This window comes from Canis lupus, chromosome 15 (genome assembly GCF_011100685.1).
Source record: "Canis lupus familiaris isolate Mischka breed German Shepherd chromosome 15, alternate assembly UU_Cfam_GSD_1.0, whole genome shotgun sequence".
In the NCBI taxonomy this organism is placed as follows: Eukaryota; Metazoa; Chordata; class Mammalia; order Carnivora; family Canidae; genus Canis; species Canis lupus.
The window spans coordinates 38,332,995-38,348,935 of NC_049236.1; the positions used below are offsets into that span (position 1 = coordinate 38,332,995).

General features: G+C 38.4%; 2 protein-coding genes across 21 annotated transcripts in view; one reads left to right on the plus strand and one right to left on the minus strand.

The window, feature by feature from the left end:
* LOC119869395 (translation initiation factor IF-2-like) overlaps positions 1–1,212 on the minus strand; it is a 6,267-nt gene extending 5,055 nt beyond the window's left edge. Inside the window, exon 1 of the mRNA XM_038559171.1 lies at positions 1,156–1,212. Coding sequence (XP_038415099.1) covers positions 1,156–1,212 — 57 coding nt within the window. The remainder of the gene's footprint in view (positions 1–1,155) is intronic.
* The window catches only part of APAF1 (apoptotic peptidase activating factor 1), a 146,052-nt gene that overhangs the window by 4,808 nt on the left and 125,303 nt on the right, over positions 1–15,941 (plus strand). For 18 of the 20 annotated variants that reach the window (XR_005370661.1, XR_005370660.1, XR_005370663.1 and 15 more), the window contains exons 3-6: positions 1,208–1,377; positions 1,558–1,750; positions 2,405–2,602; positions 15,190–15,373. Coding sequence is in view for 11 of the 20 variants with exons in the window: in XM_038558766.1 (XP_038414694.1) it covers positions 1,240–1,377; positions 1,558–1,750; positions 2,405–2,602; positions 15,190–15,373 (713 nt within the window). In the remaining 9 variants the exon portion in view is untranslated. Of the gene's footprint in view, positions 1–254; positions 395–1,207; positions 1,378–1,557; positions 1,751–2,404; positions 2,603–15,189; positions 15,374–15,575; positions 15,616–15,941 lie in introns of those variants that run through there. The other 2 variants (XM_038558760.1, XM_038558768.1) reach the window with 2 other exon arrangements.

Here is a 15,941-nt window from a genome sequence, read left to right on the forward strand (position 1 = left end):
AAGCGTGATATTGGGCTTTATCCCAAGGCCCCAGGATTGTGACCTGAGCTGAAGGCAGATGCTTAACCGACTAAGCCCACCCAGGTGCCCTGAGATGTGTCTTATTTTAAATGGTTATCTAATATTCCATTTTACATACATATTCTAATTTTTAATCCATACTCAGAAAGGTGGGCATTTAGGTTGTTTTCATCTTTTTTTTTACCTGAACATTCTCTGTTAAATTTTTTTTTGTTTTTTTTTTTTTGTTAAAGTAAACTCCATGACCAGTGTGGGGTTTGAACTCATGACCCTGAGATCAAGAGTCACATGCTCTATTAACTGAGCCAGCTGGGTACCCCTCTTAACTCTTTTTGTGGATATTTTTGCCTACATATGTGAATGTCTCCTTAAGGTAAGTTTCTAGAAGTGGGATTTCTGGGTTAGAGAAATCCCTTTAAATGCTTTTATATCTTTAGTATATTGCCTTCCAGAAAAGTTTCATACGTTTTGTGCTCTTCTCAAGTAGTGCATATGAAAACTCATTTTGTCACACTTTTTTTTTTTAAGATTTTATTTATTTATTAATGAGAGGGAGGGAGAAGCAGGCTCCCTGCAGAGCAGTGAGCCCAGAGTGGAACTCGATCCCAGGACCTTGGGATCAGGACTTGAGCCAAAGGCAGACAGTTAACCAACTGAGCCATGCAGGGACCTTTGTCACACCTTTGAAAGCATTGGGTTTTGTGCATTTTTAAAAATCTTTGCAAAAAAATTTTTATTTCTTAATTACCAGTGAGGTTACACATCTTTTCTTTTCTTTTCTTTTTTTTTTTTTATTCATGAGAGACACAGAGAGAGAGGCAGAGACACAGGCAGAGAGATAAGCAGGCTCAATGCAAGGAACCCGATGGACTCAACCTGGGAATCTGGGATTACACCCTGAGCCAAAGGCAGGCGCTCAACTGCTGAGCCACTCAGCCGTCCCAACAAAATTTTTTTTAAGATTTTATTTACTTGACAGAGAGTACACAAGTAGGGGAGCAGCAGAGGAAGAGAGAGAAGTAGGCTCTCCACTGAGCAGGGAGCCTTATGTGGGGCTTGATCCCAGGGCCCTGGGATCATGACCTGAGTTGAAGGCAGATGCTTAACCAACTGAGCCATCTAGGTGCCTCTCACATCCTTTGATATCTTGATTGCCCTGACAAATATTTTGATGTTTTCCCCATAGCTCATGGTTGACAGAGAAAAATTCAAGGGAGGATGGATGCAAAAGCTCGAAACTGTTTGCTTCAATATAGAGAAGCCTTGGAAAAGGACATCAAAACGTCCTACATCATGGATCGTATGATTAATGACGGAGTTTTAACAATATCAGAGGAGGAAAAAGTAAAAAATGAGGTAAAACCCTCTGAGGAAGTCTGTGCTATAAAACTTTTTTCTTTCTACTTTTTATTTAAAAATATTCGATATAATTATTTGAGTTTTAAAAATTTTCTTAATTTTATTTCAGAACTTGCACTGGTCTCTACTAGTTTATGTTGCAAACATATTCTTTGTGGTATATTTATTTTTTTTTAGCCCACTCAACAGCAACGAGCAGCTCTGCTAATTAAAACAATACTTAAAAAAGATAATTATTCCTACATATCATTCTACAATGCTCTGATACATGAAGGGTATAAAGATCTTGCTGCCCTTCTCCATAGTGGCATTCCTGTCATCTCTTCTTCCAACGGTGGCAAAGATTCAGTTGGTGGAATAACTTCACATGGTTTGTATCCATGTCTTCTACAACATTTGGTGTCACAATAGCAATGTAGCTGTAGTTTTGTCTTAATGTAAATGGAGTCTGTTGAAGAGGTTGGTTATGATTAGTTTACTGAAAATGCATGTGAAGAAATTAGTTTTGTTTTCCAATTGAAGTTTTTATTTGCACCTGTGTTAACTCTCACATTTTTCTTGCCCGGTGAGCTGTCTACTGGGCGTTTTTAGAGATTAAAAAGGCAGCTTTGAGGCCTTTAAGCTCTTCTCTAATTCTGTATTTATTGAGTGCATGCATAGGAAAGAATAAGAATCTTTAGAAATCTGTGTTCTTGAAAGGAGTCCCATATTCTTTCCTTTACACCCTCCTTTCTAGTTTTCAATATAAGAAAAAGAGATAGGAGAATCAGGGAAGAATAGAGTGTATAAGGGCAGATATAGATGGAGCCTTGCATTGTTAGTAGTCATCTTGAAAAATTTATGTTTGTTTTTGTTATGTTCCGAGAAATAAGAACATTGAAGTTAGTATGCTAGCCACATTTTCTTCTCTTGGAAGTTCTGAGGGTAAAGCCTCAGCCTTGCTTTCTTTTGTTATTTTATGGTATGACTTGAGTAGCCATTTCAAAGTTCTGTTTGTTCATACTGGTTGTCTTTTGGATTTCAGTGAAGACAGTCCTGTGTGAGGGTGGAGTGCCACAGAGGCCAGTTGTTTTTGTTACCAGGAAGAAGCTGGTGAATGCAATTCGTCAGAACCTATTCAAACTAAGTGATGAACCAGGATGGGTTGTCATATATGGAATGGCAGGTTGTGGGAAGTCTGTTTTAGCTGCAGAAGCTGTTCGAGATCATTTTTTCTTAGATGGTAAGTTTGATTAACATATGTTGCTGCCTAAGGAGTTATTCTTTAGGCATGATAATAGTTTCCTATCGCTGTTGTAACAAATTATGAAAAATTTGGTGACATAAAACAACACAAATTTATTATTGTACAATTTGGGAAATCAGAGTAGTTCTTACTGGGTTAAAGTCAAGGTGTTAGCAGGGCTGAGTTCCTTTTTTTTTTTTTTTTTTTAAAGATTTTAATCACCCATTCATGAGAGAGAGAGAGAGAGAGAGGCAGGGACACCGGCAGAAGGAGAAGCAGGCTCCATGCAAGGAGCCCAACATGGGACTCCATCCTGGGACTCCAGAATCACTCCCTGGGCCGGAGGCAGGTGCCAAAGTGCTGAGCCACCCAGGGATCCCAGCAGGACTGAGTTCTTTTGGAGGCTTTAGGGAAAATCCTTCTCCTTACATTCTCTAGCTTTTAGAGGTAGCCTACATTTCTAGACTCATGGTCCCTTCTTCCATTCTCAAGCTGGCAATACATAATAGCATCTTCAGATCTTTTTCTCTGTTTCTGAACTTTGCTTCTGTCATCACATCTCTCTCTCTGATTCTCACGTATTTGCCTCTCTCTTCTGGGGCCTTTGGGTAATCTAGGATAATCTCTCTCTTTTTTTTTAAAGATTTTATTTATTTATTCCATGATAGTCACACACAGAGAGAGAGAGAGAGAGGCAGAGACAATAGGCAGAGGGAGAAGCAGGCTCCATGCAGGGAGCCCGATGTGGGATTCGATCCCGGGTCTCCAGGATCGCGCCCTGGGCCAAAGGCAGGCGCTAAACCGCTGCGCCACCCAGGGATCCCAATCTAGGATAATCTCATCCCCAAATCTTTAATTTAATTGCATCTGCAAAGTCTTTTTTTGCTATGTAAGGTAACATAAGTTCTTTGGTTTGGGATGTGAACATCTTCTAGGGGCTGTTATTCGGCTTACCACAGGCATGATTACATTTGGAATTTATTTTGTACTGAGCCTGTCACAATGAGGCTTGGCTAACCAGGCTAATAAATTCATATATTATCAGATGGTACTTGTTATCACTAGATTGAAACTAGTTCCCTTGTATCTTAATAATTAGAGGGGATTATGGAGTTGATTTTTTTTTTTTTAATTTTTTATTTATTTATGATAGTCACAGAGAGAGAGAGAGAGAGAGAGGCAGAGACATAGGCCGAGGGAGAAGCAGGCTCCATGCACCGGGAGCCCGATGTGGGATTCGATCCCGGGTCTCCAGGATCGCGCCCTGGGCCAAAGGCAGGCGCCAAACCGCTGCGCCACCCAAGGATCCCTATGGAGTTGATTTTAAGTAAGCTTTACATCCATTGTGGAGTTTGAACTCACGACTCTAAGATCAAGAATTGCATGCTCTACCGAATGAGCCAGCTGGGTGCCCCTGGGATTGTGGAGTTGAAAAGGATCTTCAAAAGTTGTTTAGCTTATATCCCTCCCTTTTAGGAAATATTAGACTTAATGCTCTTCTTTTAGTTGAGTGTTGTGGAGAAGGAGGCTTTTGGGAACTCAGTTCCATTAATGATTCTCCTACTGGGTGATTCTCCCATGTATTTGGCATCTTGTATTAAACTATTAATTCCATTTCTGTAATTCTATCAGTTGCTTATCTTTACAAATCTTTATAGTAATTTGTCTATCTTATATGTAATCACCAAGAAAGAGAAAAAAATGGGAGTTGACTATAGCAACTAATGAGTTTTTGAGGATAGGCTTTATTTATTTTTTAAGTAATCTTTATACCCAGTATGGGGCTCCAACTGACAGCCCTGAGATCAAGAGTCCCATGGTCTACAGCCAGCCAGGTAGACGCTCCTGCTGATAGGCTTTATAGATTCATTTGCCATCTAATGACTGTCTTTTCTTGCTTTGGATATTCATGTATTCAGTAAATGTTTGAGAGCCTACTATGGAGGTTGGCAAAAAAAGAGGGCCCCCCCCCAAAAAAAAAAAAAAAAAAAAGAAGGCCCCAGTCTATGCATCTAAGAAATTTATTCATAGTCAAGTAGAGCAGACAGGCATGTGAACAAATTATATGTGATAAATTGAGTGGTAGAAATAGTATGTGGTACAAAGTTATAGCAAAGGAAATGTTATGTCTGGGGGAAGAGGATGAACAGGACAGGCTTCCTGAATGACATGACATTTTAGCTGGAGTTTGGAGGAATAATAGAAGTTTTCCAGGCAGACTAGGAATGGGAGAGTAGGGAAGATGGGAGGGTATTGGGTAGATACTGGGATGGGGAAGGGCATACTGTGCAGAAGAGCATTTAGGACATTTGTCAGGTGTACTGCTGACCTTAGTAAATCTGGTGGCTTCTCAGGGTATTCACTGGGAAGAGTTACACAACTATATCAGTCTTCAGTTGCCTCTATTCATTAGTGACTTCAAGGGGAATTTAAAGCTAGTTCCTGAATTCTAGTTAATAACTTTTTTGTTTACAGTACATAATCAGCAGTTAAGAGATTTTATGATGAGATGACAAAATGATGTAATAAATAATAAGCCTTTAAGAGATTTAGAAATATGGAGGCTAGGGCACGTCTGTTTTATTCACTTGGGCTTTAGTTTGTACTTCACAGCTCTTGTCAGTGGTGTTAATCATACTTTTGTCAGAGTATGCCTGATTCCATGGTTTTTTCTCTTTGTAATGAGAGAGGTTTTTTGGAATTCAGTTCCATGCCAGTCTTAGGGCTAATGATTTATTTTAATACTTATAAATTCACTCACTAATATTCTACTGCAAAGTTGATCACCAAGGTGTTTCAGGATAAAAATTGGTTTAAGTTCTTTTAGTGTGAAGAAATGGATTTTTCTTCGAATATTATGATGAATTTCCTTTAAAAAATGTATTTATAACAGTAATTTAAAGATTGAGAGTATGCCCTCAGTTTAAACCACTCAAGATTATTGGGGTGAGTTTTCAATTTTAGAGGTTAAATTGATCAACAACTTAAAATTATCCAGGAATCATAGTATAAATTGTGGTCTCAGATTTTTTTTTTTTAAGATTTTATTTATTTGTTTATGAGAGACACAGAGAGAGAGGTAGAGACATAGGCAAGGGAGAAGCCCGATGTGGAACTCGATCCCAGGACCCCAGGATCATGCCCTGAGCAGAAGGCAGACGCCCAACCACTGAGCCACCCAGGAGTCACTCACAATAGATTTTTAACCACTTTGTTTTGAGATACTAGCAGTTGTCCAGTACCTAGTGAGCTTAATATCTCTCATGTTCTTTTGTGAGATCTCACATACAAAGGATTAAGTTAATCATGCCTTAGTTAACAGCTAGTACCATATTGGGTTTGCATAAGCCTTAACTTCCTCCTGTGTATGTTTCCTTTTAAGAATTTCTTATTCTCATTTTCCTTTCCCCCCTAAGGAAAGACACACTTTTCCAATGTGTCTCCTGTCCACAACTACAGCACTGCTTCATTCCTGACAATAGATATGTAGGTTTTCCATACATCCTGTAATTCTTTCTTCAAGACTAGCTGGGTATCCTACAATTTAGTTCAATTCTGACACTGTGTATATGGAGATAGTGATGGAGCCCACAGTGTAAGGGTTCAGTCTTTCAAGGTTGCTCTCCTGCTCCCCCTCCCACCCTTCAGATAATCAATCACAAGTCCAGGTTGTTACCTATGCATCTGACCAAATGGCTATAGATTGGAGGTTTGCTCTCCTTGGATTTGATTTATTTGCTAGAGTGGCTTTCTCAGGAAAACATTTTTTTTTTAAACATATATATATATTTTTTAATTTTTTATTTTATTTTATTTATTTATGATAGAGAGAGAGAGGCAGAGACACAGGCAGAGGGAGAAGCAGGCTCCATGCACCGGGAGCCCGATGTGGGATTCGATCCCGGGTCTCCAGGATCGCGCCCTGGGCCAAAGGCAGGCGCCAAACCGCTGCGCCACCCAGGGATCCCATCAGGAAAACATTTTACTTACTACATTACTGATTTATTATAAAAGGATATAACTCAGTAACAGCCAAATGGAAGAGGTGCATAAGGCAAAGTATATGGGAAGGGGTGCAGAGCTTCCATGCCCTCTCTAATGTACCACTGTCTCCACATCTTCATCCCGGAAGCTCTCTGTACCCTGGTTTTGAGAGGCTTCATTACAAAAACTGATTGAATCATTGACCCTTGGTGATTGAATTCAGTCTTTAGCCTCACTTCCTTCCCTAAAGGTCTGAGAGCTCTGGGGCATGGGGCTGAAAGTTCCAACTGTCTGTATGGCAACAGTCCCCATCCTTAGCTTATATCAAGGCTTTCCAAAAACAACTTGATTAACATAAACTCAAGTGTGGTTAAAAGAGGCTTTTTATAATAATAATAATTTAACTTTTATAGCTCCAGAAATATTTCAGGAACTGGAAACAAAATTAAATATTGTAAAAAGTGCCCCTATGGCTCTTATTTGGGAAATTACAAGGGTTTTATAGCAGTGTGCCAGGAATAGTGATGAAGACCAAATAATATCACAATATCCCACTTCACCATAGGTGTTCCTTCTAATATATTTATGTATGTTTTCTTGTAAAACATTTGGGCAGATATTGTAAATTTGCATAAATGTTATAATTATTTTATTGTTTCTTAACTCTCTTGATACTGTTGTTTTTTTTTTTTTTTAAAGATTTTATTTATTTATTCATGAGAGACAGAGAGAAAGAGAGGCAGAGACACAGGCAGAGGGAGAAACAGGCTCCACGCAGGGAGCCGGACGTGGGACTCGATCCCGGGTCTCCAGGATCACGCCCCGGGCTTCTGAAGGCAGGCGCTAAACTGCTGAGCCACCCAGGGATCCCCTCTTGATACTGTTTTTAAGATTTATCCCTGCTGGCTGCACATCTTGTTACACCTGATGGCTGCCTTACATGGGATATACATCCAGCACATTTTATCATTATTCATTTCCCTAGCTAATAGATACATAGATTGTCTCCAACTCTGCTGCCCCAGCAAAGCTGGGTTGAACTTTTTTTGTTTTTTTAAGATTTTATTTATTTATTCATGAGAGATACAGAGAGAAAGAGAGGCAGAGACACAGGCAGAGGGAGAAGCAGGCTCCAAGCAGGGAGCCCAACATGGGACTCGATCCCGGGTCTCCAAGATCACACCCTGGGCCGAAGGCAGCGCTAAACTGCTGAGCCACCCAGGCTGACCCTGGGTTGAACTTTTATAGAAGTGAGAAAAAAATTTTAAAATTTTATTTAAATTCAATTAATTAACATATATAATTGGTCTCAGAGGTAGATGTCAGTGATTCTTATGTAACACCCAGTGCTCATTACATCACATGCCCTCCTTAATGTCCATCACCCCAGTTACCCTGTCCCCTCCTCTCCCCCCTCCAGTGACCTTCCGTTTATTTCCTATGAGTAAGAGTCTCTTATGGTTTGTCTCCATCTCTGATTGCATTTTGTTTTATTTTTCCCTCTCTTCCTCTATGATCTGTTTTGTTTCTTAAATTCCACATGAGTAAGATCATATGATAATTGTCTTTCTCTGATTGACTTATTTCACTTAGCATAATATCCTCTAGTTCTGTTCATCTGTTAGAGGACATCTGGGCTCTTTCCATAGTTCAGCTATTGTGGACATTGCTGCTATAAACATTGGTGTGCATGTGCCCCTTGGGACCATTACATTTGTATCTTTGGGGTAAATACCCAGGAGTGCAATTGCTGGGTTGTAGGTAGCTCTATTTTCAACCTTTTTTTGTTTTTATTTAAAGATATATTTATTCATGAGAGACAGAGAGAGAGAAAAAGAGAGGCAGAGACACAAGCAGGCGCCATGCAGGGAGGCTGATGTGGGACTTGATCCTGGGGCTCCAGGATCACGCTCTGGGCTGAAGCCAGGCGCTCAACTGCTGAGCCACCCAGGCATCCCAGGTTTCCTTTTTATTTTTATTTATTTTTATTTTTTTTAGATTTTATTTATTTATTCATGAGGGACACACAGAGCGAGAGAGAGAGAGAGGCAGAGACATAGGCAGAGGAAGAAGCAGGCTCCATGCAGGGAACCCGACGGGGGACTTGATCCTGGGACTCCAGGATCACGTCCTGGGCCAAAGGCAGGCGCTAAACCACTGAGCCACCCAGGGATCACCCAGGTTTCCTTTTTAAAATTTCTTAGTGTCATTTGTTTTTCCATTGAGATTTTCATCTTTTTCTCATTGCTCTCTAGGAGTTTCTTCTATATTTTAGATATTAGGCCTTGTTGGTTTTAGACTATATAAACATCTTTTTATTTGTTTCTATTAACTTTGTCCTGGATGTCTTGAACAGAAATTTTTAATTCTGATATAGTTAAATCAATGAATTTTTGTGTCTTCTAATTTGTGCTTCTTGAATTTTGCTTAAGTAGTCCTGTTACAATCTTAGCATTCATATTTAATCATTAATGTTTTTGGATTCTGTTTTAGTATATCCACTAGTTAAAGAGTAGATACTTTCCTAAATATAATTTTTTTAAATTTAAAATCAATTTCTAAAGATAAATTTTAATCTCTGGAGCACACTTCTACTTTATAGGAGCACTGAATTTTTGCCATTTAATTGTAGTACAAAACCTTGTTTTTCTTTTGAAAGTGTAAATAACTAAAGTTTATAAACTTCATTAAAACTGTGATTTCTGCAGAAGTTTTGTTCTTAGTATGGTATTTGGTAAAATTAAAAAAAAATTAAGTTCTTAAGTATTTATGCCCATACATTTTTAGTAACCCAGTTTCCTTTTTGGGTGTTCAACCCTTTATTTATTTTGGGGGGTATAAAGGAATTGTGAAGAGTTCATGTTTTAAACTGTTGACACTGTTATTTTTGTGCTGAGTTTCTAAAGTATGGAAGCTTTCTCCAAAGGCTGTCTGTTTTTTCTGTCCTTCCCAAGATTTCTTTGATTCTATTAAATGTTTAATTGCTGTCAGGATAAGTCACACATGAAAGTAGGATGAGGAGGTTAATTTTCTCTGATTAAAGGCAATTTTTCTGTAAATAAGTTTCTCTGAATTACAGGTATAAGCCTCATTCAAGGCTAAATTGCTCCCTCTTGTGCCCGTAATCAAGATGTTTACATTTTTTCTGAAATGTGGAATTAATACTTAGCATTTAACTATCATATTGTGTCAGTAGGATATTTGCAGGTCAGTTGGTCATTTGGTTTCTTCACCTTTCTTTGTAAAGCTAGCAGTGTTTTATTTTTATTGTGTATGTTTCTTTTTCTTTCATTTTTTAAAAATAAACTCTACACCCTTGTGGGACTTGAACTCATGACTCTTGAGATCAAGACCTGAGTTGGGATCAAGAATCAGACACTTAACTGAGCCATCCAGGTGCCCTGATTTTTAAGAAATTTTAAGTAGGATGCACACATTAAAAAAAAAAAATCACCACAAAACCTTAGGAGCAGCAACAGGTACTTTAAAATTTGTTTAAATATCACAAAAATAGGGGTGCCTGGCTGGCTCAGTCCGTAGAGCATGTGACTCTTGATCTTGGGGTTATAAGTTTGAGCCCCATGTCGGGTATAGAGATTACTTAAAATCTTAAAATATAACAAATACAGTTTTTTCATTTAAAAAGAAGTAAAAATTCTTTTCACCTGCCCTTCCCTTTCTCCTAAATTCTAAATCCTTCAACAGAGGTCATTGTGGTGAACAGTTGAGTGAATTTTTCCAAGCTTTTTTCCTGTTTCCTGTGCATTTATAAACCTGTGCATGCACAGAACACAGGCTTAACACTAAGGGAAACCTCAGAGATTTACTGTTTCATAAATATTACTTACACTGAAGGAAGTCTAAGGGAACTTCCGGAAGCTTTCCCTGATGATCAAACTGTGCTCCACAGCACTATCTTTACGGTAGTTACTGCAGAATTCCTGGTCATTTGTTACCTTTTAGATTCTCAGGCCGTTACTACTTAGTACACTGTCATTTGTCATTTCTGATCTCGGTCTTCTTTCATTCCCAGTCTTTTCTGTCTTACCCTCTAGATTTCCTCCTCTGTGGTCAGGAAACTCTATTTTATCAACTTGTTCTTGGAATGTTTATGTCCTTGCCTTATCTGAAATTGGGTAATTTCCAAAAGATACCACATTCTCTGTAGCCTTCTTCCGTGGTGTGGAGATTTTTTTCCTTTATATCCTACGTACCTCAGCACCAGGAAATAGGTGGATGTTGTCCTTGCTTTTCTATTGCCTCGTCCAGAACATTAGTAATCCCTTTTCCAACTAGTCTTTGTCTTTTGAGGTTCATTTCTCTGATCTTTCCTAGTTATGATATTGCTCTTATTCATTGATTATTGGAGTTCTTAGTTATAAATTTAAGCTCTTCTGTTGACACTCTTAGTAAGATAACCATATTTATGTGAATGAATCATCCAAAACCTTAGCCTCTCAGTTGCTTGATGTCTTTATCTGCAGTGACCATTTTCATTACTTCCCTTTATCCAGGTACTTCCTTATCACCGGTTGGCCCTTGTCCTTGCCAATACCAGAAGTGGTACCACTTTTGAAATCTCAATGTTCTACTTTTTGCCTACCTCCACTTAATTCTATTCAAGTTCACTACTACAGTTTTCTGACCTATCAAGACTTACTCCTTCATTCCCTAATAACTGCACTGTTTATCCCATCAGCCCCTTCTTACACTCAGGTTTTTATCACTCATTATTCAGTTGCTTCTTTGCACATGCTCTTGGTCCTTTAGTTTCTTACTTGGGTAAATGCTGCTTCCTTCTCTATGCTAGGAGACGGAATCTAATTGCTTACTCCCTATTGCTTCATCTGAACAGTTACTTGCTTATTCCTCATTTCTTCACCCAGACTATTACTTGCTTCCTCTTTACTGGAGAAAATCACCCAACTGAGTTCCGATTTAAGTTCATAATCATAAACCTTGGCAAATTTACAAGTTAGATTTAGCTTAGTGGATGTATAACCATTGCATTGAAGTTTGTAGGGTGTAATCATAAAAAACTTTTTTCCCCTATTGCCTGTTTAAAACTTCCCTGGTGCTGTTTCTTTTACAGGTTCAGAGTCCCCAGGTCATTTTGAGTTTTAAAAACAATCTAGTTTTTTGGAAAGATTTATTTATTTATTAGGGGAAAGAGAGAGGGAAAATGCATGTGAGTAGGGGAAGGGCCAGGGAGACAGGCACCCTATCAGTTTGTTTTCTGTAGTTAAGAGTCAGTTTCTTGGTTTGTTTCTTTCTTTTTTTCCTTTTGCTTATTTGTTTCTTAAATTCCACATATGGGTGAAATCCTGTAGTATTTGTCTTTGATTTATTTCACTTAGCATTGTATTTTCTAGCTCCATCCATGTCATTGCAAATGATAAGATTTTATTTTTTTATGAAAGAATAATATTCCATTGTGTATATATACCACATCTTCTTTATCCATTCATTAATTGATGGACACTTCAGCTACTTCCATATCTTGGCTATTCTAAACAATTCTGCCATAAATATAGGGGTGCATGTATATCTTTGAATTACTTTTTTTTTTTTAAGATTTTTTTGTTTTATTTTTTAAAGATTTTATTTATTTATTTTTCATGAGACTACACAGAGGCAGAGACACAGGCAGAGGGAGAAGCAGGCTCTCTGCAAGGAGCCCGATGTGGGACTCAATCCCAGAACTGGGATCACACCCCAAGCCAAAAGCATAGGCTCAACTGCTGAACTACCCAGGCATCCCTAAAGATTTTATTTATTGAGAGAGAGATAGCAAGAGAGAACATGAGTGGGGTTGGGGGGGTGGTGATGCAGAGAGAGAGAGAAGCAGGCTCAATCCTGGAACCCCAGGATTATGACCTGAGCCAAAGGCAGATGCTTTTTTTTTTTTTTTTTTTTTTTTTTTTTTTTTTTTTTAAATTTTTATTTATTTATGATAGTCACAGAGAGAGAGAGAGACAGAGACACAGGCAGAGGGAGAAGCAGGCTCCATGCACCGGGAGCCTGACATGGGACTCGATCCCGGGTCTCCAGGATCGCGCCCTGGGCCAAAGGCAGGCGCCAAACCGCTGCGCCACCCAGGGATCCCCAGGCAGATGCTTTTTAATTAAAAAAAAAATTATTTATTTATTCATGAGACACACAGAGAGAGACAGGTAGTGACATAGGCAGAGAGAGAAGCAGGCTTCCTGCAGGGAGCCTGACATGGGACTTGATTATAGAACCCCAGGATCACTACCTGAGCCAAAGGCAGACGCTCTAACCACTGAGCCACCTAGGTACTTTCCAAAGGCAGATGCTTAACTGGCTGAACCACCCAGGCACCTCTGAATTACTGTTTCTGTATTTGGATAAATAGAGCCGTTGATGGATCATAGGGTAGTTTTTAACTTTTTGAGGACTTTCCATACTGTTTTCCACAGTGACTGTACCAGTTTGCATTCCAACAGTCGAATTTCAGTAATAACTAAAATGTCAGACAGCCTCATTTATATATAAGGTTTTCTCCTGCCTCAGTTGGGCTTGCCTCAGGCTTGTGAAGAAGTGGATTAACATGGACATTGCAGGTTGTTTCTTTTTCCTGCTGCAAACAACGCTGCAGTGAATATCCTTGAGGCACAATAGTTTAGGAGTTGAGCTTTGGTGCTGGAGGTTTGAATCCCAGCTATGCTTTATTATCTGTGTAACCTTGGACAAATTACTCAACCTTTATATACCTCAGTTTCCTCCTCTGTATAATGGGGGTAATAATAGTGTCTGTGGGATGTCTTGGTGGCTCATTCGGTCAAGTGTCTGACTCTTGATTTCAGCTCAGGTTTTTATCTAAGGTTGTAAGTTTGAACCCCAGGTTGGACTCCCTGCTGGGTGTGCAGCCTACTTAAAAAAAAAACAAACATAGTGTCTGCTTGATAGTTTAAGTATGTGTATTAAATATAGGTTAATATGTAGAACTCTTAGAATAGTATTCAATAAATATGTCATAAATAGGTCTTCGCATATATATAAATCTTTTGGATGATTAAGCTTCTAAAATAATGATTTTTGTAGTTAATTTTATTTGTGAATAAAATTAATAAGTAAATAAATTACCCTCTGATATAACTTATTTATCTTTTATCTGTCTTTTTCTTTTTCTTATTTATGATCACATAATATAAATTCTTACGATTAATGACTAGTATGTTCTAATGCTTCTGCTTACCATATTTTACACATACGGACCCCTCTTACATTTTTTTATATCTATGTGGGGAACTGATTAAGTTGGCTCTTGAAGCTGTGTAAGTAAAAATATGTATTTTATGATATACAGTGACTTAATTAACAATGATGATGATAATAGTTGATAGTAATAAGAGTAATGAACATTCTTATATGGTGCCTGTTAGTTCAAAGCTTAATATTTGCAAGATGCTCTCAGATCCATGTGACTAACAATCCTGTCTGTTTTAATTACTTATTGTTACATAGCAAGTTCACATATGTTATATCACTAACTTCTCACAGTAACTCTGAAATAGGTAAGGTAAACAGTCTTATTCATTAATGAAAGTGAGGTTAAGTGATTTGCTAAAGATTGCATAGCTAGTAAGCAGTAAAGCCAGACTTGAACCTAAATTCTTACTTTTAAGTTTCTTTTTTTCTTTTCTTTCTTTCTTTTTTTTTTTTTTTTTTAGAGATTTTATTTATTCATTCATGAGAGACATAGAGAGGCAGAGACACAGGTAGAGGGAGAAACAGGCTCCATGCAGAGAGCCTGATGTGGGACTCGATCCTGGCACTCCAGGATCATGCCCTGGGCGGAAGGCAGCACTAAACTGCTTAGCCACCCAGGGATCCCCTCTTTTTTTTTTTTTTTTTTAAGATTTTATTTATTTATTCATGAGAGACACAGAGAGAGAGAGAGAGGCAGAGACACAGGAAGAGGGAGAAGCAGGCTCCATGCAGGGAGCCCAACGTGGGACTTGATCCTGGGTCTCGAGGATCACACCCTGGGCTGAAGGCAGCGCTAAACCGCTGAGCCACCCGAGCTGCCCCTTTTTAGTTTCTATATGAGAACCATAACAAATGAGTTATGTATTCCTGGTATCAGTGGTTCTCAGTCAGAAGTGATTTTGACAATGTTTGGAGTTATCTTTGGTTGTCACAACCAGGGAAGGGGAATGCTACTAGCTGCTGGTGGGTAGAGGCTAGGGGAGACTGTTAAACATCCTGCAATGCATAGGAAATTTCTATACAATAAAGAATTATCTAGTCCCAAATCTCAGGAGTGCTAAGGTTGAGAAACTGTGCTCTACAGTGATCGCTGACGACATAGGACTAAGACTGTAAATTTTTGTTTGGTAAGATTTTGCTGATAAACAGGTTTACTTTAAACTTCAGTTTCTTTACATCTTCATCTTTTCTTAGATTCAGGTTATAAAGCTCAACAGTACTCTACAAGCAAATTTATACCCTGAAACAAGAAAAATTGAAGATAGGATGAGATTGAAAATTGGAGCAAATCTGCTACTTATCATTAAAATCTTTCAAAGGAGGACTCTTGTTCAAAGGTCTTAAGTTTATTATTTTTTCTTCACTAGGCTGTTTCCCAGGGGGTGTACACTGGGTTTCAGTTGGGAAACAAGACAAAGCTGGGCTTCTGATGAAATTGCAGAATCTTTGCACACGGTTGGATCAGGATGAGAATTTCTCTCAGAGGCCTCCACTCAATATTGAAGAAGCTAAAGACCGTCTTCGCCTTCTTATGCTGCGCAAACACCCAAGGTACAAATAGTCAAATTTAGTTGGTATGTGAAGTCCCAATGAAATTTAACTTCTGACATTTTGAGAACATCATGTCTTTTCTTGCTGTTCAATAGAGATCTAAAAATGAAGCATTCCTTTTCTGCTCTTGTCTTACATTAAAAAGTGGCTGCCACTTGCCTGAAATTGCTACTTTTCTTTGCATCTTCCCTACCATATTGTCTCTTAAGTACCACTGAGATGCTCAGGAAGTACTTCTTAAGGTGAGTTGGTGAGTGGTCTTTGCTAGAAAATGCAAGCTTCTTACCTTGAATTTGTTATTTCTAATGGATAACACTGAACAAGAGATGGAATAAATGTAAAATAATTACTTATTTAATGAGACCGTTCTCTTGTTTTGTCTTAGTTTTGGGATACATAAAACCAATCAAAAATTGGCACAGAGGTTCTTTATCATTAGGAATAAACAAACTGATTTATGGATGGAAAAAAAACCCTACTAGTGTACCAAATGAAAGGTAATATTCTTGTAGTGCATTATATTAGGTTGGAAAATATATATATACACATACATATATGTAACTCTTCT